This window comes from Mycteria americana, chromosome 3 (assembly GCF_035582795.1).
Source record: "Mycteria americana isolate JAX WOST 10 ecotype Jacksonville Zoo and Gardens chromosome 3, USCA_MyAme_1.0, whole genome shotgun sequence".
NCBI classification, from domain to species: domain Eukaryota; kingdom Metazoa; phylum Chordata; class Aves; order Ciconiiformes; family Ciconiidae; genus Mycteria; species Mycteria americana.
This window is the reverse complement of record NC_134367.1, coordinates 6,513,433-6,540,530: the sequence shown is the minus strand read 5'-3', so window position 1 is coordinate 6,540,530 and position 27,098 is coordinate 6,513,433. Positions and strand designations below refer to the sequence as shown.

Here is a 27,098-nt window from a genome sequence, read left to right as displayed (position 1 = left end):
TCTGGCCCGGCTATTATTAAAAGATGAGAACATCCTGCTCTGTTAGGAGAACACCACTACTGGCAATAAAAGGACAAAGATCCTTCACATCCAGGTTTCCCGAGATCTGTCCGGATTATTTGGGCTTTTTCCCTTCTGCCACGGCCTTTCCTTCCTATTTCCTGACGTTTGCTAACCGGCCTCGCACACCCCGGAGCAGCGATACAAGCGGTGCTTTCCCGGGAGAAGCTCTCTCATAGCATTTGGATGCAGCAGCATCATTTTCAGCTACTAAAGACTTCTTTTTCCAGCTGCGGAAATGAAAAAGTAAACAAGCTGGGGGGTGAGGGGCTGCCTTGGTGTTTAGGGTCTGACTTTATTTTTAATAGCGCTCTAAAGTCCTGGCCTGGAGGAATACAAACGAAGGGGTGGAAAGGAGAGGTCACTAAGCACTGGACTCCTCTAGATGTTCTAGGTTCTAAATCCTTACTGTACCCTGTGTGCCCAAACCCGGAGGCAGGGAAAAACCCAAACCCAAACCCCAACCCAAGCCCAGAGGCTGGGGGAGAAGTCACCAATGGCACTTTGGGGGGTTGGGGTGGACGTTAGGAGAAACGCGGGGACGGGATGCTCTGCTGAAGCCCCGGCTCCATCTCCACGCTTGGAAGGCTTCAAGACACGCCGGACACAGCCACGCTGAGCAGATCTGGTGGCGGCGGTCCTGCGTCGAGCTCCCTTGGACCAGGACACCCATGGAGACCCCTTCCAACCAGCATTTCAGTGACCCTTCATTGATAACACCCACATTTACGGGTTGAAAAATGCTGGCGTCCAAAACCGCGGGGCTATTAATAGAGGGACTTCAGCTGATCTCTACTGGCGTAATCACCATCTGAATTTGGCCTCGCGGTGAACATTAATCACTGGCAAGTTGCTGCGGCATATCAACTTTAACATGGGTTGTTTGCTTTTCTCTAAGTGTTGGGACATCCCGCAAGCTCCAGCTGCTCATCCCGAGCGAGCTGCCGGGAGGGAGCGGCCAAGGGCTGCCTCCACGGATTGCAACGATCTCTGTTTTTCTTCCTGCCCCACCGCAAATCCCGACTAAATCTGTTGAGACAGCACAACTTGGCCTTAACTCCGCATTGTTTTTTGACCAGATCAGCAGTCTGGAAACTGGGTCAATTTTTCTAAACATGTGGTTTAGAAATGTGCTGTTTCAAAGGACACTATCCAATGGTGTGAGACCAAACATTGGATTTGTAGTAAAAAGAGCTAAACAACAACAACAAAAAAAGTTCAAAGCTCTCTATAAACATTGAGTCCGTGGGACACCCTGACAAAGTAGGGAAACAGTAAATTCCCTGTTCTATATTTAGGGAAACTGAGGCGTAAAAAGAGGAGTCCAAAGCTGCCTGGAGAATCACAGACGATGCTGAAATTTCCCAGCTACAGAACAAAAGCTATTTTGTCTCATCTTTACAAGTTCTTACAAATATGAGTACAAGGATTTTATTTTATTCTCTCACCCGAACCGCAGTAGGGAAATTCAAGTCCACTTGAATTCCCAACGAGAGAAATGCAAGCCCACTTGTTATTTAGGTAACACAGTCGACCTTAGAAACGCAGGTTACATCTACCCTAAGTAATATATGTAATTAATCTGCATGAAAGTAGCAGGGCAGGCCTGAGAATTTCAATTTGAAATTATGTCGTAGGTCCCAAGTTACTTTGTTTGCAGTGCATCAGATCACCAGATGCTTTTGGAAGTTTAGCCTTTGTTCTCTTTGTATCTCACAGCCTTATCTGTTACTGGGGCCAACAGCTTCCTATTCTCAGAGGAGCAGATGCTGACGTCCCCCCCCTCCAAGGCCATATAAGTATCACAAAGAGACCCCATGGGAACAGCTCCATGCATCCCGGACTGATATTGCACCGGTAGATGTACAGGGAAAAGATTATCACTACAGAAGGCCAAAGACAGCCCTTTTGCACGCTAAATATTTAATTTTTTGCTTTAAGCTCATGCTAAAACTTTTCTTCAGGATGTTGAGTAGAAACGCTCAACCTGCTCCCAGTATTTTAGCTGCCACAGTCACCCCCATCACCTATCCAAAGATTATGGGTTTCTAGTGGATTTGCTTATAATTTTAACCCGTCCAACAATTATTTCTGGCGAATAACGCTCTTGGGCTGTTCTCTGCAAGTGTTCAGCCGAGTGGTGAGAGGCTGAGCTGCAAAGCTGGTCACTCACACCGCACCGTGCCCTCTCCTACCCAAATACATGATCTAGGGTGACCCCCCCAAGTGCTGCAGAGCACTGCTGTGACTTATGCAGGGGAGGGATTTCACCCCCAAATACCGACCCGTTTCCTCCTGACCACGCAGAAGGGAACTAGACGGTACACGTCAATCCTTGGGTATATAACTGAGGTTATTTCCTCCTTTTCCCCACTAAACAGCTTGATGAATTTTTTATTTGGTGCCAGCACAGGGCTTGGTGCTGAACCATAAAGTCAGACCCTGCTCCTTCTCTCCCCCACCTCTCCCCAAGAGCTTGTTTTAGGCACAAAAAAGGCTGATTTAGGCCTGTGGCTGCTGACACATGGCTGCTCCGAGCCCCTCTGGTGTTGCTCACAGCCACAGGAAATTAAAAAGTTAAAACCGAGGCCAACAGGGAGAGGCAGCGCGAGATGCTGCCCACCGTATGCACGCTGCGTGGGACCGGCAAAGGCCTGACTCCAGCCATCCAGAGTTGACCTTCAACCCTCAAAACCCAAAAGCAAGAAGCTATTTACTGACACCGAAAGATGGGGAAGACAATGGTCACCACCCCTTTGTAGGAAGCGTCTTTAAACCTTATCTCCTAAAAGTACTTTGAGTTTGATCTCCCCCCACTGCTCCACGTGTCTCTGTATCGGGCAGTCCTCCACGCCGACCAGTGGTGGTCATTCTGCCTTGAGAGTGGTTGGTTTCTGGCTAAGGCAAGAGAACGAGAGTCACCTTCCCAAGCTGCAAGAGGGTAAATGAATCAAAAAATCAAAAGCAACACCCCCAGCATGATGTACGATGGGAATTGCCGTACTGGATCAGAGTGATGGTTTGGCTCTTCCAACCCTTGTGCTGACCATGTCTGCCGTAGATATCCCAGAGAAACGTGCCAGAACCCAACAAAAGATAGAGGGATCACTGTAACTCCTCAGTAACCTGCCGGTGTAAGAATTTCATCCTGTCAAACCTCTTTATTTGGATTGGTTTTAGCTGAATATGCGTTATCTGTACAGTCACGCAACCAGTTTTTAGCTTAGACAACAACCTGTAGCAGATAGCTCCTAGCCTGACTCACAGGGCCATGGGATAATTTGGAGTGGACCGAGAGAGGTCTCCAGCCCAACCTTCTGCTCAAGCAGCCTCAGCTCTGGGGTCAGACCAGGTTGCTCCATGCTTTACCCAGGTGGGTCCTGTAAACCTCCAAGAACAGAGGTGGCACAACCTCCCTAGGCCCCCGTTCCACCATTTGACCATATAAAATGGTGAAAAATTGTTTATTTCCCTTTATGAGCATCTGGATTAAGTGACCATGAAAGCAAGAATATAATGAACGTCCCTCTGTGCTCTGACTAGCTGAGATGGGTTAACCTGTGTACCAGAAGGCAGCAGAAAGTCTTAGCACTAATGTTTGTAGCAGAAGTCCCCCCCAAACCGTTTATATAGCAATTACACCACAGAGCATTGATTGGTTTGCTTGGTTCCTCACTCTTGGATAAAGCTTCCCTAAAATCAGGACTCAGATTATGGGCTGGAATGAAAGCGCCCTTGAAAACCTCCAAACATTATCTCCATCTTCAACCACCACGCAAGAAATGTGCAGGTCCATGGTAAAGCCAACAGAGCTCACAAAATCAGTATTAGTGACATTTAAACTTCAGAATTAAAGGTTTCTTGAAATGATCAGAACCTCATGCCTCTCAGTGCTACTATTTCTCTTTTGCAGACTCAAGAAATAGCTAAAAAGGAAAAGAACTTACTATGAAACCAGGCACAAGCTTGCAAACAACTCCTGTCCTCTCCTCTCCTCCTGCAGACAGCCTTGGGTGAACTTAACCTCACCTTCATTAGCTGCATCTCCTCCTACCCCTGGCACGAGGCTGGAGGAAAAATAGCCTCCTCCCCCAGTCTCCTCCCTATCCATATATCTTTTGCTGCTTGGAAACTATTCTTGCCTCAGGCCGTGCAAATCACAAGATTATCTGTAACTGCATTCCTCAGGTCTGACCGGGAAGAGGTGGGGATAGCACAACCCCCGTCCTGGAAAAGCACCATAAACCCTAATCCCTCCCCCCAGTTTGGAAATCTATCCCAGCTTTTCCTACACTTCAAGCTCTGCCCACAGCGCCATAGCACCAGAATGTCCGGGCTAATGTCAGTCGTTAGGTTTCAGAGTTAACGACCTAGCAGGATGAATGGAGCTGTTTGCACTCCTCTAAGAACTGCAGGTTCTGATAGTTTGCAGACTCAGGAAAAGAAACAACATTTGAGATCAGATTTAGGTGGTGTCCTTTACCACCCATAGGCCTGGAAACTTGCTTTTTATATTTAATTGAAAACTTAAGCGCTGGAGAAATGGATGGGACCACCACGGAAGGGCCGGTACTGTGTCCTACCGTGTACTTACTTTACCCTGCCCGGTGCTAAGAGGAGACAGCGGAAGAAAAAGAAGCGTAGAAGAACATTAACAAAAAAAAAAGCCATTTTATTGAAAATTAAATTCAAACTTCAAATTAATATTACAATCATGAGAAAATGCCAAACAATTCAATTTACAGTTGCAACATACAATACAAATAGTCCCTTTGAAGTTGAAGTAAACTGATCCACAATCATCGTCTGTGGCATAAAGCAGAGTGTGTTTGTACAATATGTGCATGAAAAGCAAATCTTGGGTGACAGCATTTGAAAAAATAAAAAATTAAAGCTTGTATTTACACAAAATGCTACAAATATTTTGTTCCAGCGGAAATTCAAGACTGGTAAAGCATATTTAACAACAAAAAAAAAAATTGGAATGTCACTCATATTACCTAAAACAAAAGTTACTGTAAAAGTATGGTTTTGGCTGATATACTTAAAAGTACTGCATTTAAAAAAAAAGCAAAGAGTTATCTGTAAACATGGAAGTAAACAAACATCTAAAAAAGTTCTCAGAAAATGTTAAAATGAAATGCATTCTATTTAAAAACAAGAAGAAATTCAGGGGTTCAGAGAATGGGGCTTCTTGGAGCTCATGGCTGATCCAGGTTTTAATTATTGCTTTCGCTCATGGCTTGTTGGCCGCGTACAGCCCGGCGCGGGGCTGAGCTTCGCTTTGCTAAGTGTGAAAGTGCAAAATTTTCCCCGCTTGAGATGGTACCTGTGGAAAGCGGTAAATCTTTGCTCGGGGGACTGCTGGCAAAAAAGTTCAATGCTAAGAAAGACACAGGAGCTGGTCTTTTAAAAGAAACAATAAACGCCACGCGAATGATGCCGTGGGTTAACTAAGTTGCTTTACTCATCCGTCCCGACCCGCTGACCCCGATCTGGTTACCCTTAGGAGGAGGGAGAGGAGGATTTAATCCTCCCTTCGGCCAAAGGGACATCGTGCCTGTTGTGCTGGAAGTAAATCTTTGGTAGGATAAGAGAGGCGGAAAGTTAAAAAAGGCCGTTGTTTTATCTTTAAATCTATGACCAGTGCCAAAGATCGCCACTCACCAAAGGGAAGGGCTGTCGTACCTTTGAGAAAACTCCTTTCTGTCGATGCTAAGCACCTCGCAAAACGTCAAATAATCTGATATGATTAACTACGTAGCGCCGGTTGGGGTTTTTTTTGGTCTGAAATCCTGATTCAAGAGCATTTCCAAGCGAACTCGGAAGCATTTCCCGAAAGCTTCGACGAGCATTTCTGCCCCAGCCTGTCCAGCTGCCCCTGCGACCCAGCCTGACGTACCGGGAGAGATTTCCCCAAGGCACCAGGAGGGTCCAGGGGCAGGGGGGTCTACTGAAAGTCAAGGGGCTGGTGCTCCTCCGTCCGTCGGTACTTCGAAAATCCTTTCCTTCCTACCTCAAGCAGGCAGAGCCAGGGGCCTGCCGGCACGGCCAGGGAAGCCAAGGGCACGGGTTGGGCACGCGCGCCTCGACCGGGCGGAGAAAACGTTTTCAACGTCTGTCCCTAATGGTCCAGTTGAAAAACCACGGGGACACAAACAGAATCCTGTCGGTACTGAGCAAAACAAAAGTCTGGTCTGTGCTGGATTTATCCAGAAACAAAAACCAAGTGCTTGAATTTTACAACAAAGTCTTAAAAAAAAAAAAAAAAAAAAAAAAAAATCTGGGTTGCTGCCTGCAGCCACTCTTAACAACATTTCAACACAAAAGCACCCTAAAAATTACTTAATATGCATACAGTAAACCTTAAAAAGCCCTTCTCAGCAATAACAAATAATGTACAAATATAGTACCTTTTATTAAATAGGAAACAGCTTGCACTGGCAGTACATCTTTTTCTCTTGCTTACTAAACAAAAAACAAAACTGAAATGTGTAACCAGACACTGGCTTTTTAAGTGCTGCTGAGACTAACAAACGTATTTTACAGTTACAAATAAATGGACAGTGGTATGCTTCAAGCTACCACAAACCAACAATAAATAGAATCAATTACAGCTTCCATCTTTGAAGGAAAACTAAGTATTAGAAGAAAAAAAAAGTGTCTTACTTATACTTTAAGCATACTTGGTATACAACCTTTAGAAGGCAAAGACTTTATTTAAATTTTTTTTTTTTTTTTAAGAGCACGTCGTCACGCGAATGGGAGGGATGTGGCATGCTAATGTCAACTCGTTTAACAGCTTGGCTATTAATGAGCGGTGACGGTGTTGTCGGGCTCTGTATGGCTATGCCCACCGTTGAGTTATTGCGATACTTTGGCGGTAGCCAACGTTCCGCCCAGGCGCGGGGTGGTGGCCGGCAGCCCCCCGAGGAGGCCACGGACAGAGATGGCTAAGGCAGGGGAAGGAGGCAGCACCGGCAAACTCCATCAGCACGTGCCCAACATCCCGCTAAACCAGGCTTAACATCACCTGCTTGGGGACAGCACGGGGAGGGCGGTTCAGCTCCCACCGCATCCAGCCGATGCCGTAGCAGCCCTGGGCTGGGCAAAATTTGGGCCCCTCCACTGGATAGTTTGGCGGCGGACAGGTTGGTTAAGGGGTTTGGGTGCAATTTGCTCTCCCTGTATCACGCCTGGGAGCCCCGGGGTGGCTTTTAAGGTGACTTTTTATCTTCAGCGTTTGCAGAGGTGAGTATTGCTGCCCTTGTGCTTGTCTCTCTAATACGGCGACAGCTTCAAAGTCAACACAGCATCCTTACGGCTCTAGCATTTAATGCTAACGGGCGGTGATGCGCTACCAGGCAGTTTCTGTCTCAAGTTTTGACCCTTTTTATTCCATCGAGTGGGCTGAAATTGCAAGGGGAGGGGAAAAAGTCTCACCGATTCTCCCTTACTCCCATTTCTGAGATATTTAACAACTCATTATTTGTAAAATACGGGCTTTGAAACGGTTTTGATTTTTCTTGGGGAAAAAAAAAACCCTGTCAAAATTCAAATTATGCTGTCAAAACAGAACATTTATATATGAATATTTTCAAATTTTGAAGTTCTAAGAAAAATCCTGGGAGAAGAAGAAATTAGGGGAAGGGTGGAAAATATTTCATCCTTCCTACCATTTTTCCAGTGTCTCCACAACTACTGATTAAAAGGCAAGACTGTGTTGAAGGCAACCAGACAGCTAATAAAAATATTTTAAACACAATATTTCCTTCATAAGTTATATAAAAAGATCCTACATCCAAAATCATTTGATGTGGATGCATTTGGGTTGGGTTTGTCATTTTTAAGTCACATTGTAAACTGGTTCACACTGGAACTGCTTTTCAGAGTTGGGTAAAGGTTTGAGGTTTACACCATTGCAGAAATGTCATAAGTAAAAAAAAAAAAAAAAAAAAAAAAAAAAACACTTTTAGAGACCGAAGTCAATATATCATTACATTAAGAAACGTTTAAAGGGTCCAAATGTCATTAAATAATTATAAATATTCTTTTAAAGTTATATGATGATTCATGTTAGCAAACAACCTCAAATTTTACACATTTATAATTTAAAAAAAAAATAAAAAAGAACATAGCCGAACACAAATACTATGTATACCATTTTGGCTCTAGTAATATATATTGCCATTTTCATATTTTGCATAAGTAATAACATTTTGCTTCTTGTTTTTAAAGGTTTTGGTTGTTATTTTTGGTTTTTGGCTAATCGAAGGCAAAATGAACGGATACAAAAGCAAAAAGGAAACCCCAGGGTTGTCTAGCCTAACTTGAAGACTCGTTCTCTTTCAGTACCCAAAAACAAACCAAAAAAGCAATGAACACAGAGAAGTTCAACCGTTATCTGCAGCAAGGCTCGGACAGAGTTTTTTGGGACAGCTGTTTTCATCTGAATGTATCATGGCAAAATGGAAGCAACGCGATCTTTGCTTTCCTTTTTATGTGCACCAATACAAGCCAGTTGAATTGCACTACGGGTGTGAAGAGGGTCCCATACGTTGTATGATTGCAACTGTATCTGGAGTTCATGGTTAGGGTTTTTTTATTATTATTTATTAAGAAATAAAAGGGAATGCAGCCTTTGCCTTGCATCACCATGTTTCTCCTGATAGCTGGGGAGTCCGTTCTCTCCTCATTGGCAAAAGAACTCACTAGTTATTATAACACTCTAGACCGAAAAAAAAAAAAAAAAAAGGAAAAAAAAGGACGGGGTGATTTTTTTTGTGTGTGTAGAAAGTACATTTTAAATATAAAACAAGGTAAAATGGTTCCAAGGAAAAAAAAATATATGTGCTTTGATCCACATAATCTGAAACATGGGTTGTGGTGTGTTGGTAACTCTTGTGTTATTTATGGCCATTATCATCCCATCTACACAGTTGCACATATCAGTAAAATCTATTTAAAAAAAAAAAAAAAAAAAACACAAAAAACAGGCACTTCGTAGTTAGTCGACCGTTTGTTTGGTTTTTTTTTTTTTTGGCTCGCGGAGGTCGGGCCGGCTACAGAAGAAATCTCAGTACGGCCTCCAAACGGACTCATCCATTCTGCCACTAGAATTCAAGACGGTTGGGGAGCTGCTGTGGCTGCCATCCGCCTCCACACCGTCACTCTGGTTGGGCAAGTTAGGGTTTAACAGCGTGCTGCCGTTGGACGTGGTGGTGCACGGAGGAAGCATCCTGGAGGGGGAGCGGTCCCCTCCCGGCACCATGGGGAACTGGTATGATCCTGACGAAGTGCCATAGTAGAGATATGGAGTGCTGCTGGTCTGGAAAGGTCCACTTTGGTTTTGGGAAGAGCCGGGGTAGGGTGGTGGTAGGTAGGTGTGGTAGTGAGTGGTTGCGGACATACCCAGTGACATGCCTGAGGTGACTGGCGGTGTATAGGTAAAGGTGGCTGGATAGTGCATTCGTGGGTTGGAGAAGCGGCTCTCAGTGAGGGATGAAATGCTTGTGAACTGCCTGGGATCTGAAAATGGGCCCAGCTCTGAAGCACCTAAAAAATTATAACAAAAGACGGGGGAAAACAATTCTGTAAATACCATTTTTTGTATCAAGTGATGATAGAATTTTATTTTTCTAAGAAAACCCACTTCTTTTGGCCCCCAAGAGAACAGCAGATCATATCAAATAATACATTGCAAGGAACAGAGTCATACACCTGTCTTCTACAAGCGCTGGGCCAAACTCATCCCTGGTCTAACTCCACCGATGCCAATGGAGGGAGCAGCATTGCCAACCCGAAGCGTTCAAAAGTCACAAGTCAGGCCGGAAAAAAAAAAAAAAAGCCATCTCAAAAATCAGGAGACTGAAAAAGAGCCAAAAAGAGAAAGGTGGATTTGGAGTTGATTTGCCTTCTGGTTTCTGAGCTTTGAGGGTCACGTGTCTCTGGGTTTTTGCTATAGCCTCTTGAGAAACTCAGGTCTGGTTGCACACGAAAGCTGAGATTCCCACCTCAGCACACGCCGTCGGGAGCTGGGGTTTCGAGAAAAGCAGAAATTACCGTCCCACTTGTAATAAAACTACAAGAGTTGGCAACACCGAGTTAGTTGCACCACTGACACCAGGGGAGTTACACCGGGAGTGACTAAGCCCCACTTCTTGCCTTAAATCAATTTATTTAGGTGAGGATCTGCTCAGCTACTTTCTATGGCAGAAAAATATTATTTGCTGTATCCGAAGGATGGGCAAGGCCACTGAGCTGATAGTAAAGATGCAAATTTTACTTTTCAGTGCAGTCGATGGAAAATTACAAGCCCAACACTCTTTTTGCCATTGAAAAAAAGTTGTTTTCATATGTAGTCTGTGCAGTCTGGTTGAAAAAAAGACCACACAGTTTATGGCTACTGTGAACGTCTGGATGGTAATGCTGTGAATTGGAGTCTAACGCAAAACAGGGGTGGGTAAACTCATTTTGCCTAATTTCTAATCCCACATCAAACACCCAAAGTTTTGGAGCAGAACTGGAAAGCAAACGTTAGTAGCTTGGTGATCTGCTTAGGAGACTGTGGGATGGACAGGAGCAGAAGAAAAAGATGGTGAAAGCTCACGTTGAGAGCCAGAAAAGTGGAAAACAAAAAGGGTGTGGGAAAAGGGACAGGGGGAAAGAGAAAAGCCCAATGAAGAAGTACAGTGCAAGGGGGAGGGAAATGCATCGGCCAGTATGCAGTAGATACATACATACATTTTAATAGAGAGAGAGCTGGAAAGAGCGGGGTATAAATAAAGGGGAAAAATCATGAAATCAAATGGGCTCTCCCTGTGTGTCCCAGCAGACACTTCTACAGCTTTGCAGTCCTCTAGATCCAAGGGTTCACCCATCTCTTTGCCAATCCACCGAATCTGATTTACCTAAAAGGAAAATACGGCATCTTCTAGATGCCAAAGGGATGTGCTAAACACTGAACCACCCTGTGTATCCTCAATGTAAGATGCAGCAATGCTTTTCCTTGTAGACAGGCTTTGGATCTGACCTGCTGACATTGCTTTGTAGAAGAAAGGTCCCTCCAGCCCTTCCACCCTTGGCCCCCTGTAGCACCCACAACGGTGGTTGCTACCATAAGCCACAGACTGAACAGACCCTGCCAGCTTGTGTGGCACAGTTTGTGATTTAGACGACTATTCGCTCCTGTTCTACCACCTCATTTAACCCACGCCTTCAACGATATCTAAAATAGGCAGGGGGGCAAAGCTCAGGCATAGGTTGAGTTCAGGCTGGAGGACCTGGGCCGCAGCCAGCCAAGCGTCCAAATCACGCAGCCTGAAACCTGGGGATTATAATCCACCGTTTCAAAAGATATTGAGTACAGAGCTTTAAATGGGCAGTAAAAGCCCGTTTTTAAGTCTGATGACAATGTGATTACTATTATCTTTATCTGGAACTGAATCAGTGACCTACGGGTGAATGGGTCTGTCTCCATCATCAAACCCTCCAACCGCAGCCCCGTGGAATGTAATATAACTTGTACCTTTACAGCAAACACTCTACTACTTGATGCAACTTCTCTCGTTCCCAACTGCAAACAATAGCCAGAGGCGATACCACCCAGATTCAAAGCTGTAATTTTGGAACACTATCCTTTATATTGTGAACAGGTCTGATACGTATCTGGAAATATAAGGTTAGAACATAATTTCCCCAGCTGCTCAAAATACTGAGTTTCAATCTGCTACCGCTTATGCTCCTTTTTTTTTTTTTATTGTTATTGCAACTCTCCCAACATGAACAGAGTTGCTCTTAGTTTACCTTGATAGAAGCTAAACAAGACTTTTATAACCAAAGGTAGAATTGGTATGAGTGTAAGGGTGTAGAACAACATCGGCATTTTTGATTTCTTTGCAACCAATACTTTTTTTTTTTTCCCCTTAATAACAAGCTGTCCACACAGTTCTACACATTAAAAGGCCATCTCCCTTTCAGGGCTAGATCCAAATATTATCTGTATGGGTGCCGCCAAGAGATCATGCATGTGTTGAATGACCGGGAATGTGCACACCACACATCGGCATTTCTAATGTGGGGCTACAGACCTCCTTACATACCCTAGTAAATCCACACTTGTTTGTTTTTACTGTTGCTTGTAAAGCACAATCCTATTTACCCAAAGGCCAAACTACCATAACCCTTTCTTATCTCACTCATGGCTGTATCTGCACGGCTCCTGCACACTCACTTCTCCAACCCGCCTTTTGCCCAAATACCTTTTGCTGGCTCTCTAACTCCCCTGGTTGCGATTTGTTCCCAGCCTTCTGTACCTCCATTGTGTAAAGATATTTTTGGAGATCAGAAAAAGTTTTCTGTGATGCCGGTTCTAAAGCCTCTTTTCTAAGTGAGTCCAGAGACTTTTTAAAAAGTCATCTCTCAAATTCAGCTTCTTGCCATCCTCACTGCTACGCAATCTCACTGAGGCATTTTCACCCTCCTCCTCCTCCTCTCTCTGTGCTACCTCCTTGTGTTAAGGTTGATTTTGGTTCTAACGTGCAAACACCAGATGCATATTCATTTAGATATGTTTAGCTCTTTGCTGGACTGGGAAGATAAATAGCTCTTCTGGTATGGCACCCATCTTTGTATATCTAGTTGCACACAAATAGCGATGTCGATCAGCAATATAGTAACATGACAGTGCAAGTAAATAATTTATTTATTCATCTCCCCAGCAGGATTAAAGATTTATGCTAATTTTTCCTCCGTCGGAGCAAGAAAACAATTTGCATCTGTAAATTCCCACTCTCGTGATAGCTTGTATTAAATGGATGAAGCACAGATCCTCCGCCCTACATCGTGGCCGCATGATTGCGAAACCACGCTTCTGTAAAGAGAAGAGACTTGAATTTGTGCCGCCAGAAAGAGAAACACGGCAACAAGCGCAGCAAGTGATCTTTCCCTACACAGTCTGATCAGCTCACCGTGCTTGACAACGCACACAAAAAAAGTATATTTAAAAAAAAAAACCACTTTACATCTGAAGGAGCCCAGGTTAAACTGTTTTTAAATCTTCCAAGCTGATTCCTCCCTAACATAACCTGGCACTCAAGTTTTCTGAGAGCTATGCGTTTAGAACAGAAAAATGGTAACGTTAATATGCCAATATATATGCTAACATCCTAGATTCAAGAATACTGCTCCAGTGTGTTTCATATTTAGAATAAGAACAATTAAAATTCCATGTGGTTTCACTTATTTTGATGCAGAAGCCTCATTAAAAACCCTAGACTTGGGCATTTGCCAGCAGCCGACTAAAATGGTTTTGAATGCGCGCTTAAAAACCAATTTTACCTGTTGCAGCTTTGCAACTCTACCGTTTACAGCTGAATGCGTACCGTGATCATTTCTCTTTTTCGGTTTACAGATGCCAGCTAATGTCAGTTAATGTTCATTTCTCAATTAATAAGCTGTGCTTGTGGTTTGCAGAAAATAAGGCAACAAATTTCTGCCAGGTTTACGGCACTTTGGCCAATCGCTTCCAATTATTAAAGATCATAATGTACTGTGGATTAACTCCTTGTGGGTATAGACATCTACTTTAAAGGATTATAGGATAATTTTATAACTTACAAATATTGCAATTTACTTTGTCATTTTATGCTATAAGGCCACTACCAAAAAAAAGGTCCCCTTGGCTTATTGCATATGTCGGATAGGGAAACTTCTAGCACATCAAGTCAATGCATAATCACTGGATGCAAGAAAACAGAGTGGTGCTACATTCGAAAGTCACTGAGTAGTCTGTCTCGAGGAAATTCAGGTACATATAGTTAAGTATATTTACCAGTAGCTAAATGATTCACTTGTGTTTTGGGGAGCTTCAGTGCTAAGACATTTGCTGAAGCAGATATTAGATCTTGTGGGCTTTTGTTCAATAGTTCAATTCAGGCTGGGACATAGCACTAATTGATCTATTAAAATCATTTTTTCCTTCCTTAACATCTACGTCTATGAATTATATGTGCAGCTTGGATTACTTACAGCTGATAATATCGCCTCATATGAAGTATGCCACACACTTCACATGATGAGACGATTTTCAGTCTCTTACAGCTTTGCCAAACTTTAAACGTTCTGGCTGAAATTGTCCATGCTGGGCGTCTGTCTCAGGCTAAATTGTGATTTATGCATTTATTTGTTTTTAAAATTTCAGCTGAAACTCTTCTGCTGGGAAAAATATATTGTTTTACTAATCTTAAACTCTGAGGAGCCTTCCTTTGAAAAGCTGTACCAGTTCCATGCTTTGAAGTAAGGACTTGAACTTTGGAATAGGAGTGGCTTTTGTGTGAGAGACGTTGCCATGAAAATCCAGCCAAATATGAACAAATCTTAAGCATTCTGCCTAAAAATGGGCAGAAGAGTCTGTGCCCCTACAAAGACACTTGTCCAGAGACTGGAATGAAATCCAGGAGTCCCAAGTCCCAGCATTTTTTGAAATGTCTGCAAATATTGCTGAAACACGGGGACATCCCCACCCATCCCCATGCCAGTCCTCATCGAGAGTCGGTCCGTCGGTGGCTCCATTCACTGGAACGGCAGACGCCTGTGTAAAAGGAGCTAAATGATGGTCCACGTGGATGTTTGTGCGATATTGCAACGAAAAATGCGGGAAGGCGGAGTTACTTGGGGTTTGCTTTTTTCAGAAATCTGAGAAACTATAAACACAACTAGAGACAACAAAAGGATATTATTAAGGTTACCATGTGAAGAGTGAGAAAGTTAGGAAATACCAGCATTCAAGTTACTTCTCCATATGCACTGCGATACAGCATTCCGTTACAGGAGAAGGTGCTATTCCTTTTACACGAACCCTCCTGCAGGCAGCACACAAGCTGACCTCCTCTGGAGATGTATCAGAGTTGAGGAATAGAGAAGACCATTGTCTATATATCCCCCAAATCCACTGCTGGAAGAAATCAGAAGGGGTGACGTGAACAAGGTGAGGGAGATCCAGTTATTTTCCCGAGCAAACTGGATTTTATATGTGTTTCTGCCCCACGGCGCCTACGTGACTCAGTTGAAATCTCTGCAAATCACATTTTTACTTCTCTCCTTTTCTGTGCCCAGCAAAGACGTTGGCTGCTGATTTGCACGTGCGCTAAATATTCACAGCTGCAGCTGAAGCCAACAGAGGCTCAGGTCTGAACATAAGGCTAAAGATTGAAAAAAAATTCATGATGTAGGTGACACGCAGAAGGTGCACTGAATTACAGGAGACCTTAGAGTCAGTCTCAGTACTCTTTTTAAAGCGGGTTCTTTCTTCCTTGGGAATATTGCACTGCAACGAACTGTATACAAATGCTATGGCAGCAATATTAGAGCAAAGCCCATCAAGAAATTAAGAATTCCTTCTTCAGAGCAGAATTTAATGCTCTGCAATAAGCAAGGCCTGAGGAAATGCAAAGAACAAGAAGAAAACAAAATATTGAAGAGCTGCTCATTAAGTTAGCACTGTCCATCCTGTGCACTGAATGAGACTGGAATCCCGTGGGAAAAGTATCATGTGATCCTGCAATTAAAATCTGTAATATAATGCATAAGCAGAATGAGGCTGATTTAAAGTTGCACAGGCAACGTAAGTACTGACATTTCCCAATTTCTGAGCGCTTAGTTTTGCAATTTTAAGGATTCTTTGCAACGTGTTTGGACGGGGGGAGTTATTATTTGCTAGCTGGAACTCTCTTTTCCCCAAGCATCCTTCTGTCTCAGGCTGAGAGTGTTATGTTGCTCTTCATTTTGTTAAATTCTTGTCACCTGCCTCTGCTAGTAAGTGTTTAGTGAATCAAACACGGCACGATCCTTCTCCTGCCTCCTTCCAGGCAAGACTTTCATTCTCCAAAGGTGCCGTACCAGCTTCCCTCTGGATGCTGCTGCAGGATGGAGCCTGGGACTGCAGTTCCCAGGGATCCCAAACCACCTCCTCGTGGGATTCCTTGCTGTGGCCGTTAGGTCCTGATCCCGCAAACCTACGCCGGTGCTCAGCTTGGTGCTGGAGCTCAAGGACACTTCTCGCACACATCTACCACCAAGCATGTGTCCACGTGCTGCGAGGGCGAGGGTCCTGCAGCGCCGCAGAAATAACTCACAGGGCTTCTCCCTCCCCGGTTCACTTTTGGGATGAGCGCGCATCGTCTGGATACTTGCAACCATTTATCATAGGAAATAGTGTGTTTTCTAACGCCCTTTCCCTCCCTTTAATTCAGAAAAAAAAATCAGGAAAAAAAAAGAAAAAAAAGCGTTTTACGTTCTTCTTTTTTTTTTTTTTTCATTTTTTCCCATGTTTCCCCAAGCAGGTCTCCTGGCAAACAATAGCAGGAGAAAAGGTGTGAACTGCCCCCCCCCTCCTCTTTCCTTCACCTCAACAAGGTGTTAACTTCAAGGCCTAGTTGGGACCATTTAAACTGCAACATTATTGAGCACAGCAGTCTCACAAAAGTCAGAGGGAGGAAGGAACATTTTAACCCCTTCAGAGCCAATACGGGCGAGAACCTAATTCTAGTGCATCTCTTCTCGCCCTCCCTCAGCACCCCAGTTCAGACGGGAAACTGCACGCTTGTGCCTTCTGGTATTTAGGTAACAGGACTTTGGCACCTAAAATAGTGTGGATTAATTTGCAGATAGATGTTTTCACTGAATTTATGGCGCAGCACCTAAGCCCTTTGCTGGGAGAAACACCCCATAAATAACATAATTAGCAGCGACCATTAAAGTACCACTCGTGCAAATAAAGGAGAGTGTTTCCCAAGCGGAGCTGTTACATTGCTTAATGGCAAAATCAGGGTCTTTTTGCACTTCTCCAGCCCAGGCTCCATCATTACCTGCCCTGCTCCCTCAATAGGACTTTTCTGCTGGACGAACTGCGCTGGAAGAAGGTGATTTTCTTTAGGCACCTAAGTCTTGCTGGGTGCCGCTATGCGTCTAAACACAGATGGCTGCTGGCTGCACCTCAAGAGGTAGCTCATCTTAAATTTAGGAACATCAATGGGTAGGAATTCCTCCCGCTTGTGAAAAAAAGCAATAACAACCCCCTCCTAGATGGACTGTTGGGAGCAGAAATGGAGCTACGAAAACCATCAGTCATCACTGTCTCATTTATAGGTGTTGCCTCTTGCGAAGCTTCACTTATACAGGACTCATAAACCTTTCTAACAAGAACCACAGGAGGGGGACAAATGGTCACATTACAGAAATACATCCTTGGCTTGCAGTTGTGACCTGCCACCCATGGATGCCCGTTGACCTGGTGTGATGGGGAGCATCTTAACTTCTCAGTCTTTGCTATCTCATCTCAGTGGCTTCAGTCTGGAGCTGTCACGAGTGATTCAGGTGGAAAGGAATTGTAGTACATCAAAATCCCCTCGCTTGTTTAAAGTCTCAGGCCATCTACGCGTTACGTCGGAAGCAAAAAGTAAATAACGTTTCCTGGAAATAAGTCTAGCAGCTCTGCAACGCTGCATGGCACAACCACGCGCACAGGCGCGTATCGCTCTCTCTTCAGTTTTCCCCAATTTTTCCTGCCTGAATTTCAGCTGCTGCTGTTTTTCGCCAACCCCAGCCGAAACGCATCAGAAGGAACATTTGAGGCTTTTCTTGGATAGCAACCTCAGCGGCGTTGTGTACAGCAAGGGGGTGAAACCGCAGGGCTGGGAGCTGCAACGCATGCACGGCGACGGCAAGCATCAGTACAAGAATCCTGTATAAATCCAGTGAATGGGAAGATAATATACATTGGGGCTAACAGGCTACTTTATTACTTTTTTTTTTTTTTGCAGAAAAATGTGCCTTAACTATCCAGTATAAATATTTGTTTCCAATGTTGTCATGAATTGTACTTTTCCACTGCATGCTAGCAACTCAGAAATACCATCTGATCCTCAAGGAGACACAAAGAAACTATGTTTTGCAGGGGCGGGGAGGGGGGGGGGGAAGCCCTTGGCATTGCTCTGTAATTTCACTCCTTAAACCCCTCATTTTTCCTCCCCATCCAAATTTTCCTTTCGAATCTCCTTCAACTAATACGCATCCCTCCTGAGGACAGAGGATTCCTTGCTGGTTCTTGATTAAGAGTTTTTAAGAAGCCGGGAAGGAAGATATTCTTTGAAACTGGATCTACTGTAGGATGGGAGCCAGCACACAGGACACCGTGTCTTTCAGAGAGGGCCACACACAGTGCCACTCCAGTCATATGACTTCTCTGTCACATCCTGAAGCCATTTCCAGCTCGTGTGCGAGTTTGTACTCCCATTTAGAAAAGGATGGGATATATTGGGAACACACATATGGAAACACTTTCAGGGAATCAGTTTCCATGAAATCCATAATGAGCCAAGTGGCTTCAGATGTGGCAGCGTGCCTCAGATTAGCCAAAAAAAAAAAAAAAAAAAGAAAAGAAAAAAATAGAGAAAAAAAAAAGAGAAAAAAAGAAGGACAAATCTACCCTTTCAGCCCTTATTTCAGTTTCAAGGGGGAAAAAAAAGGAAAAAAAAATTAAAAACCGCTAATGACTTATGGCTATCAAAACAGGGAGCCACAAAAAAATACAACTAAGGAGAGCACTCCTCCCTCCCCAAATACCGGCGCTGCTATCAGCACTCCCGCGGCTCCGGGAAGCCCTCCCGGCATCCGCCGGTGCGCCGAGCTCGTGCGGGGCCGGCAGTGGCGGGGCGGCAGTGGGGCCGTCGCCCTGCCTGCGCCAGCGCGCGTGGGTCGGGCAGGGTGCCCGCCGTGTGAGAACGTGTGCAGGCAATTAAAAGCGTTTCCAAAAACTGCAGCTCGGTGATAAAGTGTTAAGAAAATCTCCCGAGAGAGGCTGGATTCGGGAGGGATGTCCTCTGGATGGGGTTGACTGTACCTGGGTCGTATTAAAAGCAGGATTTATGAGGGGGATGATGTGCTGGGTGTTAGGCGGCGATGTCACACAGGGGGTGTATGTCATCTGCCCCATGTCCTCCAGCACCCAGGAGCCGAAGGTCAAGAGCAACCCCCAGGTGCCCTCACTGATGGGTACCAGCGAGCCGGAGCCGGGGAACGCACGGCCCGAGCCCTGCCGATCCCAAAAGGCACGGCAAAGGGCCCGGAGGCCACGTCAGTCCCGGGCAGGAGGGAAGCAGCCAGCTCATCCGAGCTAGCGTGGTGCCGGAATAATTTTTGGATGGCCAAGGAAGCGGGAAGAAGCACGGAGCAAGTGGCAGGAGTTCAAACGGGAACCGAAGAGATGCTACGTGCATCGCTGTGACAGCTAGTCGCATTTTTATCACGAGAAAAGAACCAGGAATTTGGCCACTAATTGGGGCCGTATCCTACAAACCCTACTTTTCCTGACAAACAAATGACTCCACAAATAGTCCCTCTGTTTTCAATAGGGTTATTTGCGGTAGGAGGGACCACCCAACACGAGAGGATCAGGCCCTCTGCTCCCTCACTCTGCAGCTCACTTAAACCTTCCACAGCCAAATCTGAACACAAAAATCCTCACGAACTGCAAAGCCTTTTCCTCGCTGCTGCTGGAAAAGCCCTGGACGAGAAGCTCTGTGGAAAGGTCTCGTGTGCTATCAATACGAAGCTCTCCCCGACTTCCGCCTCTGAAACGGGGATTTGCGATTTCTTTCTCAGGCTGTTTCTTTCCACTCGAGGCTCAGCACAGTAAACTAACTGAAAACTTCTGCATCAAGGAGAAGGTCTCTTTTAAAGTTTTGCTTGGCTTTGCTTTCAAAGAGTTGTCTGTATATTTTAGAATATGTAGAATTTGCCTTTGATTTAAACCTCTCTCTTAACAATAGACAAGAGACGATTTCTCTACTGAGCGATTTAAACAAAAACAAACATATTTTGGTTACCCGGGCCTTGTTCTCAAAACGCCTTTTTTTTTTTTTTTTTTCCCAGAGAAAAATCAAACCCTACGAATTGTTACGCTTCTGGCCAAAAAAACTTAAATTCACAAACGTAGCTAGTCCATTTTTTTTTTTTTCCCTGAACAATATTGCACATGGAGGAAGAAAGGGCACCTCCCCAGCCCCCAGACATCCATAAAACGCAAACGCCCCTCATCTAAACAATTAAAAACACACTTTTCCCCTCCAAAATAACTTCTCCCTTCAACGGACATTTTCAGCCTAGGTCCCTGTCCACGTCCAGAGCCGTGATGTTGGGGGTTTTTTTTCTCCTCCCCGGCACGAAGTCCTGTGTCTCCGGAGGGTAAGCAGGCACACCTCGTGCTGCGGGGAGGCAGCCCAAAGCGGCTGCTTGTGTTCGGACAAGCTCCGCGTGGGAGCCCGCAAGAGCAGCCGCTCCGAAGGGGATGAGGGTGCTTAGCTCACGGAGAACTTCGGGATACTCGAGAAATGAGAGGGGAGATACCGGGGAGGCATTTCCATCTTAGGTTAAGGATTTTAGCAGCAGGCGAAATATAACGCTGTTGGAGTGAAAACAGTGGAAAATAACTCACCCAGCGACGGCCAGTTTTTTCCTTTACAGTGAGAACATAACATTTCCCCCAAGTAACACGAACAGCGGTAACGTCAGGCTGTGATAAAATTGTCAAACACGTCAGCATGACTCAAGACCCACCGGTCAAAAGAATTTCGGGAGGTTCAGGGTGCGAAGGAGCCCTGCGGGGAGACGCGTGGGCAAACACCGAGCCCAACCTCTGCGCGCGTCTCACGGGGCAGAGCGAGAGCAGCTCGGGGACGTCACGACCCTCGGCATCGCAGGAACAAAGCCGTGGCTCTTGACAAGCTGCAGAGCAGGACTCGCCGCTGTGCCACGCAGATGTGCCCCGAGTCACCCCGAGCTTCGGGGAGACGCAGGAAATCTTTGCACGCAACCGCTGGGCTGTTTTCGCTAGAGCTGCTGCTTTTTAGCTAGGAGTCAAAAATACTGACGAGTGCAAAGACCTACAGAGGTTTCATTCCATGTATTTAGGCACTCAGTGCCCGCTTAGATACCAAACTGCCATCAAATTCAGCAGGACACAGATGGCTAAAAACAGCTGTATGCAGGGCTACAGGCACTGTATTCCTTTTTATATTCAGCATTGCACCACTTTAACAATATATGATTTTCAATCCCATTTAATAAAAGCCGTGTAAAGCCCTCCGTATATTTTTTTTCATTCATTTCAGACCCAACCCGAGTTTCTTATGAAGTCAAGGCAAACTACTGTAAGCTCAGTTTCAATCCATTACAAGCCTGTCCACACAGCATCTCCATTCATCAGCTGAGCTGAAGCTTAAACCAACCCGGCTTTGCACACTTCTAAATAAATGCTTCTTCTCCATAGTGTAAAGTCTGAATATGGTTTTTATCCTCCCAGGAAACTGGTGATGAGAAAGAGAAACAGACTTTGGTCTGTAATAGCTCACATCATAAACATGCTTTAGGCTGTTTGCTGTATGGCAACTTAGGCTATACCACTAGCAGCTCAAATCGCTATTGATGGTCTAAACTTAAAGTCCAAGTTACCACGTCTCAGATAAACCACAGTAACAGTCACTCGAATGGCCACAGCTCATGGTAAATGTGAGATACTACAATTCTGTAACAGAGGATTAAGTTAAGACTCACCGCCTTGAGCTTGCCATAGGCTGTAGATATGCACACTCCTACCAGAGTCTAACTAAGCCCGTAGTTAAGTCAGGGTAACCTGACTAGTCTCTGAATTTGCTTTATTTCAAAAGAGAGCTTGGACAACTTCTAACCAGGCTGGTAAAAAATAAATGGATCATGGAGATATTGCACAGGATAATTGCATATTGGCAAAAAAAGCGTTTGTTATTTAGAAGTTTAGAAAACCCGTTTATCCATTAAAGCTGTTAAAAGGGGAAATGTGATGCATTGCTTTCTGGCTGTTGCTAACTGATTTGTTTTGTGACTTTGGGCATATAATTTGATTTTCCTGGCTAAATTTTGCTCGCTGTAAGATGGATATTTTAATACTTCATATTAGCCAAGTGACAAAGGTCAGTAGCACAGTTTGGAAAATACTATGAAATCCTTTGTTGGAAGATGTTGTAAAGTTACAAAGATTAAAGGCAAAACCCATCAGACAGTTTTTATAAGCTCTTCAACAGGTGAAGATACAAAAGATGGAAGTCAGACAGAGTAAAGAGAACTCGGCTTAAAATAAACTTTCATACGCAAGCCCGGTATCTGAAATAAAAAAGAGGCACACAAAGTCAGCCTGAATTACCGCCTTCAGTTGTCTTCATCTGCTTGAGAAAGCAACAGCTCGAATTGCTTTAAACTGAAGGCCCCTCCAGCGCATCTGCAGAGCAGACCGGTGAGAGCAGAAGCTGGCCCGGCTGAGGACCAGGCGCCGTGCTCCAGCTCCACTGCGGCTGGAACGGTTTCCTCCATGGGCAAGCAGCCTGTCCTCGAAACAGCTCCAAACCAGTCTGGCCCACCTACGTGGGCCAGGCCAAACTAGGAACTGGTTGGCTTTGGACTACCCTTAAACCCAGCTTCCTATCTAATTTTGGAATCTAATACGATGGCTGCTAATTAGGCTCTGGTGGTACTTCGATCCTCCCCTGCGCTCCTTTTCACCCATTAAAAAAAAAAAACAACATGGGTTGGCTTTTAGCAGGAATCAAAATGAAAACAAAAACAAACACATAATCTCTTTAGAGGGAGATATTTGAGAGAGGAAGAGGGAAGAAAGGGGGAAGAGAGGTGTCTTTTTCCCATTGCCAGGATTTCTCTGTGGCTCCTCCGGCCATGCCAGCATCCACATCACAGTTCCCGGGGACTTCCTCCGAGGAGCTTCTGCGAGACACCTCTTCCAATGAGCCATTTCATCTCAGGCTTACGTTGCAGAGATTTTGGGTCAGCAGCCCTCCTGGCGTTTTTGAGGCACTTGCTTCCCTTCCTATTTGGTAAACCAGTCACCTTTGCAGAAGGTCTAATTTTCAGTCCTCAGTCCCTAGTCCAGATCCCAGCCTTTGCAGTCTGCGCCCTAGAGGCTATTTAAGTGTTTATGCTCTTTCTCACAGAGGTTTCTACTCTTTATCTTCCCTCCGTCAATGCTGACAAACTGCGCAGCTCTAGGTCCGTTCACCATGCTGCAGTGATGACTCCCACTTCACGGCCAGCAGTCTCATTCAGAACCCCGGGGATATTTTGAATGTATTCATAGAGCCCCCATCACTTCTCAAGCATTTATTCACATATTCTTTTATAATGTTAGCTTTGACTTGCTTTGTTTTTAAGTTTATTTTCTAAAAATCTTTTAACTGCACCGAAATGATCCATTTCAACCTTAATGAAGTTTTTTGGCTGGGATTTCTCCTTCTTTGGGGCATGGCTTTATTTTTGTTTTCAGTGGCAGCAATACACATAACTAGTCGGCTACACTTAACAGGACTGACCTGCAGATGTTCGATCCTATTTCTGCACAGAGTGGCACAGATCATATGATCTCATGAGGTCCCTGTCAGTCCTATATGACTATAACACTACATACCTATAGGAAATAGAAGAATTGATCTAGCGGCTCCTCTGGGGTTATTCCCACCTACCTAAGGGCAAGTAGATTCACAGAGGTCTATCTACAGCTATTAAATACAATGATCCAGATGTAAACCTCCAGCTTTGGAAACCCCTACAGCTTGGGAATATATATATTCTGGTTTTGCACTCCAGGGGAACTGAGAGACCGCTTTTGGCCATGCTGAGAAGGCGATGGGTCCTGGATGGACCCTTGGTCTAACCTGGTGGGGCTGATCTTCTGCCCCACTCAGCTTTTCCAATGATGATGCTGATCACCACTGCTTGCCTCTTATTACAAGCTGTAACGAGCAGCTTTGTGCTTGCTTTCCTGCTGCCCCTGAAGCCTGGGAGGAGGAGAAGAGCCACGGAGCTATCTCAGTACCCTCCTTCAAACATCATCCTTGCACTCCCTTCTGACCCACGCTCCCTACCACCCTGCCCTAGCGAGGCTGCAACCACTGCTATCACCTCGCTGGCTCTCTTCGTGTTTCCTCAATTCCCTCTTGTATTCTGTTGTACATCTTGTAACCAGTTGTATTGTATTTAAGAGCGCAAATTCATAGAGGACAGGGCTGACCTCTCTTTTTTTTTTCCTCCTCTTCTTTAATTGTATAGTCCTGAGCACAATGGGATCAGACTTCCAGATACCGCAACACAAACAATATTAGCAGCCGCTGCCTATTGCGTGGTCAGCGGCGATTACAGCAAAGGCCCATTAGCTGTTCACAAATACAACCATTACTTTGATCGTTGAACTTCATCGCCTGCAGTAGCCAAACTTGGGTGCTCCAGCTAAAGTCAAAACCTCACGCGAAGCCTTGTCAAGGGGACTGGCGAGGGGACTGACCTCCAGTTTGTGGAAATCTCCTTTCAATCCCACATTCAGCTTTCAACACAACACAGAACATAGTTTCAGCACTGAATGAAATACGGCAAGCTGTGTTTTTACAGATGTCTATCACCGAAAAATGTGCCTTATACAGTTGGTCCTGTACTTGTGCTGCAATCCTGTTTTCCAAGCAAGTCCATTGTGCAGCCTAATTATATAAACTAAAACAAGGTGGACATACCTTTAGCTGCTGGCTTCATAATAATTCTGCCAATTCTAGACAGTGCTTGTTTAATAGAAACGGGCATAAAAAAGCACTGATGCCTATGGATCAGACAGCGATAGCCCAGTTAACCATTAAAAATAACCAGTGGAAACCATGCATGTGGCATCACTAGAGCTTGTGTAGGGACTTTTCATCTCAGCTAAATGAAAGAGGCTTTGTGGGTACCGCTCCTAATCCAAGCATACCACCTTCCACTTCTCACCGCCAGAGAAATGTGATTTTAAGAGGCAGAAAGATCGACATGAGATGCCCTACCCCTCCATTTTGCTTTCAGAATTGATCCTTATTTTAAATCCCCTGGGCTGTTTTTCTCTGCTGGTGCTCCCCTTCTCCAAGCACGGCTGCTCCTCTTTCTCACCAGAGCCCAAGGAGGCTTTCTCCAGCTGCCTACGCTCAGCACTTCTATATTACAAAATAACATATTACAGCAAACATTCATGGCTACCACAGGATAAAAGGTCAGGTGGGTGGTTAGAGAGACCTTTGGGAAAAACGACTGGGAAGCTTGGAGGTGACATGGCCCAGACGGGGCTGAAGACACGGTACGCTGACTGCTCTCCTCCTCCACAAGCACCTTTAAAACACCACAACCACCCCTGCATTAAGTGTATGATACCTCTTTTGCCAGAACTAAACTTCTTCATGCAACGAGAGCATCGCCGGGTCCAAGTAATCCCAAGGGTTTAAGGCAGTTTCAACTCTCTATTCACAAATTTGCCCGTGGAACAATTATGAACATGGAGAGCAGAGAGGTGGCTCCGGCTGGGTGTCTGCTACCCAACGGGGCCACAGCCTGAGCTCTGAGCTGCAGGCTTCTCTTTGCTTTTGACAGAGCAAACGCTAACTAAACCCGGAGGAAAAAGCCCCTGTGACTATAGCTGCGTTTCTTAAAATGAAAGGTTAAACAGTGTATGAAAACTAGGGGAGAATGCATATCCTGTTGTCCTATTCCTGTATCTCCATCTAGGGTAGTGGGTGAGGAATTAAATTCATTTTGTTAGAAAAAATGGGAGGGACTGTACAACTGGGCAAATATAAAAGCAGAAAAATTCCTAAAGGAATTGCAGAAGCCCACAAAGTCAGTGAAAAATGCTTTCTCAGTGCGTTTTTTCAGGTGGGTTGGAAAAGTAGAGTCCCACTAGTAAATTCAACCAAAAATAACTCCTTTTCAGCGGATACCGTAGGAGTTTGGCTGGTTAGGGAAGGGAACTTCCACTATTTGATAGATCATAGTGAACCCACAGCAAACTTAAATGACCAAAATATTTTTGCACAGTGCCCCTCCAGCCTCCTCGCAAGTCAAACCAGTTCTGCATCCCGCAACATCCCGTTCCCCATGGCTTCTGCCATCTCCCTGAGACCCACCACAGCAACCTCCTTTCTTACCCACCTCCTTGTTGTATCTGTCACCGCCACAGGAACCCACTCAAACCTCAGAAATAAAAATTGGTGCTGCAATCTGGCAGACAAAGTTATAGCAAGTTCAAATGAGTGGAAACTAAAGTTAGACAAATTCAGACTAGTAATAAGACCCACATTGCCAAAGCGAGCTTAATTAGCGTCTGTAACCAAAGGTTGTGGTGGATTTTGCTTCCCTGGAAATTTTTAAATGAAGACCAACTGAGTTTTTGGGTTGGTTTTTTTTTTTTTTCTCAAAGGTTATCCTCAAGTTCAAATGAGAGCTAATTTGGGGAAATCTTATGGCTGGGTTCAAAGCGGATGATCACATGGGCTTCACTGTATTAATGACCTATGAAACTATGTATCTGTGGAAAGCTCCTTGTATCAAATTATTCTCCCCTGAGCTTTATAGAGGAAGCTCCACCATTGCTAAAAATCCTTGCTGTCCCCAAAAACTCCTTGGACACAGAAGCACAATCGAGCACGGCGTGGGTGCAGGGTCGGGTTCCCCCCAAGGGGACCCTGCACCACCCGCACGCCGCTCCTGCGGACACGGGGAACCTGTCCCAAGCTCGGGAAGGCATCGCCTGCTTTGATCCCTTCCCTCACTCTTTTTGAGTCAGTCTGAAAGCAAATATTAAGAGATTTGCAGATTAGCGTCCCCAAATACCCTGCCTTTATGCATATGAAATAGTTCCTTCTCTCTTAATAACATCCTTTATGAGCCACGTGAAGGTGTGCACCTTCATTTTATCTCATTCATCTTCCTCTCCTTCGCTGCCTACGTTGTTTTCTTTCGTACAAGCAGAGAAAGCCTGAACCACTTGCACGGCTCTTACCTTCTCTTTCAGTCACCAGTATCAGCCCAGTATCACCAATATCAACGCTCTTTTAAATCTGACAACGAAACTGGCATGACGCCAGATCCTCTTCTGCTAAAACATCCATCGAGAGGGGAGGAGATTTGGGCATCTGTAAAATGGGGCCAAC

General features: G+C 44.9%; 1 protein-coding gene across 4 annotated transcripts in view; it reads right to left on the bottom strand.

The window, feature by feature from the left end:
* The window catches only part of RUNX2 (RUNX family transcription factor 2), a 163,610-nt gene that overhangs the window by 65,848 nt on the left and 70,664 nt on the right, over positions 1 to 27,098 (bottom strand). For 2 of the 4 annotated variants that reach the window (XM_075497766.1, XM_075497765.1), the window contains one exon: positions 9,083 to 9,615. The exons of the other annotated variants lie outside the window; for them this stretch is intronic. In XM_075497766.1, the coding sequence (XP_075353881.1) occupies positions 9,137 to 9,615 (479 nt within the window). In that variant the 3' untranslated portion in view covers positions 9,083 to 9,136. Of the gene's footprint in view, positions 1 to 9,082; positions 9,616 to 27,098 lie in introns of those variants that run through there. 4 annotated transcript variants of the gene reach the window in all.